At 37.0% G+C, this 2218-nt stretch overlaps 1 protein-coding gene across 1 annotated transcript in view; it reads right to left on the bottom strand.

Annotated features, from left to right (window-relative positions):
- The window catches only part of LOC107707075 (nectin-1-like), a 16460-nt gene that overhangs the window by 4620 nt on the left and 9622 nt on the right, over window positions 1-2218 (bottom strand). The window contains exons 5-6 of the mRNA XM_016510955.1: window positions 927-1069; window positions 538-567 (exon numbers count right to left, since the gene is read on the bottom strand). Of these exons, the coding sequence (XP_016366441.1) occupies window positions 538-567; window positions 927-1069 (173 nt within the window). The remainder of the gene's footprint in view (window positions 1-537; window positions 568-926; window positions 1070-2218) is intronic.

Below are 2218 nucleotides of genomic sequence, written 5' to 3'. Positions count from 1 at the left end.
GATTTTGAAGGCAGCTCTTGATTTCTTTAGTTCATCTGTGTTTAATTAAGGCTGGAGCTAAACTCTTCAGGACAGTGGCCCTCCAGGGACATGTTTGGACACCCCAGGCATAGATAATATAGGGTTTATAAACAATAATGGCACTTAATAAATAATTACATTACACTACATTCATGAACATCGCAGGCATTGATTAGCACAGATGAAACACTGAAACAGCAGAGCAAATAAATACTTGAAACAGTAGAAGTAGAACTGACTTCAGGCATAATGCTTGTTAGTCTGTGCTGACCAAACTCATTGGTCCAAAATCCCACTCCTCTTAACTGCACATTAAACATAAAATATATTCTGATTGACTGTGACTGTCAAATACATTGCTTTTCACGGTCACATTATTTAACTTTGAGGTGCAATATTAAAATGTGAAAAAACTCTTAACAAACTGTGAAGAATCAATTGTTCAAACTCACTGTTTATGTTTCCATATGAACCCGAATATGAATACAGCAACAAGAAAAGCACTGATGAAAACACCGAACAGACTCCAACAGGTGGCATTGGATTCTAGGAAAGAAGGAAAGTTGTCAAGTTTACACTTCTAAAATTTTATTTGAAATGGCTGACAATAACTGTTAATACAGACACTGGTTGTTACAGATTTACAGTATTTATCCTAGATTATTCATGGATTGACACATCATAGTATCACAGTTTTGAATCTCCACATAGATGTCTTTTTTTAAACAAATAATTGTATCTGATAAAGTTTTGCATGCATACTTGTATTTTTACTGCTAAATGCTTAAATTTAATTGTCCTGTCTGCTACCTCAATTGAAAAATTCAACATTTCAGGACAGATTAATAAAAATAAAACATAATTTAAAAAAAAGAAAAAACTTATAAAAGCAAATATATACTCACCAGTATGAACATTCACATAGAGAGATCCTACTGAACTTCCATACTGGTTTGAAGCATGACAGATGTACAAGCCATTAAAGTCAGGAGTCAGATTTTGTACAGGAAGCTTTTTACCTTCATAATACGGATCACTTTTATTCACTCTGTTAAAACAGAGATACAAAAGATTAATAAGCAGGATCTGGTGAGTGCTGGTAGAATGTGACAGTACTCAGGATGTACAAGGGTATGATATCTGTAAAATCTGGAAAATTAGCAACTGCCCAGAAAGCCTTTAGCAACCTCCCACCAACACCCCAGCAACCATTCAGAACATTTATTTTCTTAATGCATGTTACTGGTCTTACTGTGAATGATTCATCTGTGCATTTTATTTTTTCATGATTTTTTTAAAACCTTGTAATCAAAATGTCATAACTTGCTCTTCCAGTGATATGATTTACTTGACATCTGTAACATATCCATGCTGCAGTCAATCACATTCAGTTCTGCCTCAATTCTGGAATGCAATGGCCACTTTAAATGTTTCATGTTGAAATACAACTCAGTACCCAGTAGCAAATTCAACTGAAACTGCCACTTCATGCTGACTTTAAGTTATATACATTTGTCAATTCACGAGTTACATATAATAGGATTTAGCAAATAGTAAGCATATTTGGCGTGCTGTCTTGAAGGAGGGCTCCGAGCCCCGGCTACACAACAACACTGCAACTGGAGTATCTGAAAATCTTCACTCTGGCAGGAGTTTTCAAAAAGTTTCAGTGACCTGATACTGCGTTAGCATGTGGATGAAAAGCCAAACCGCATAGAAAAAGCCTGGGTTTTAAAAATACCCGTGTTCATGGGGACAGGGCCTCAAACCACACTGATGGAAACATGCAGGTGTCAGTGTCCTGACACTTTAAGCAGGACCCTGAGACTTTGCAGTCTCAAGTGGTCCTCGGGCTGTGCACGCTCTCATCAATGCATTTCAGTGTATTTTTTATGTTGTCTGATTCCTGACACTCCTGTCTGGCTTGGTTTTGGTTCAGTGTCAGGATCTGGAAAATCATGCTCTATGTTTGTACTTTTGTTGTAAGCACATGGGGGGTTCTTTGTCCCCATTTCACATGTTTATGTTTTTTAAGCACATAGCTTGTGGTTGCTTTCATTGGTCATGTGTTTTTGTATTGTCATGTTTGGTGTGACCACATGGCTACTTTTATGTTTGTTTCTATGTACCATGTGCTCTCTTGTGTAATGCCTTGACCCTTGGGAGGGCAGGTGGGGCAAATTAACAAATAATGAGA

Source organism: Sinocyclocheilus rhinocerous, unplaced genomic scaffold, assembly GCF_001515625.1.
Source record: "Sinocyclocheilus rhinocerous isolate Xijiao unplaced genomic scaffold, SAMN03320098_v1.1 scaffold895, whole genome shotgun sequence".
In the NCBI taxonomy this organism is placed as follows: domain Eukaryota; kingdom Metazoa; phylum Chordata; class Actinopteri; order Cypriniformes; family Cyprinidae; genus Sinocyclocheilus; species Sinocyclocheilus rhinocerous.
The sequence above is the reverse complement of the archived record's forward strand: the minus strand, read 5'-3'. Positions and strand labels throughout refer to the sequence as shown.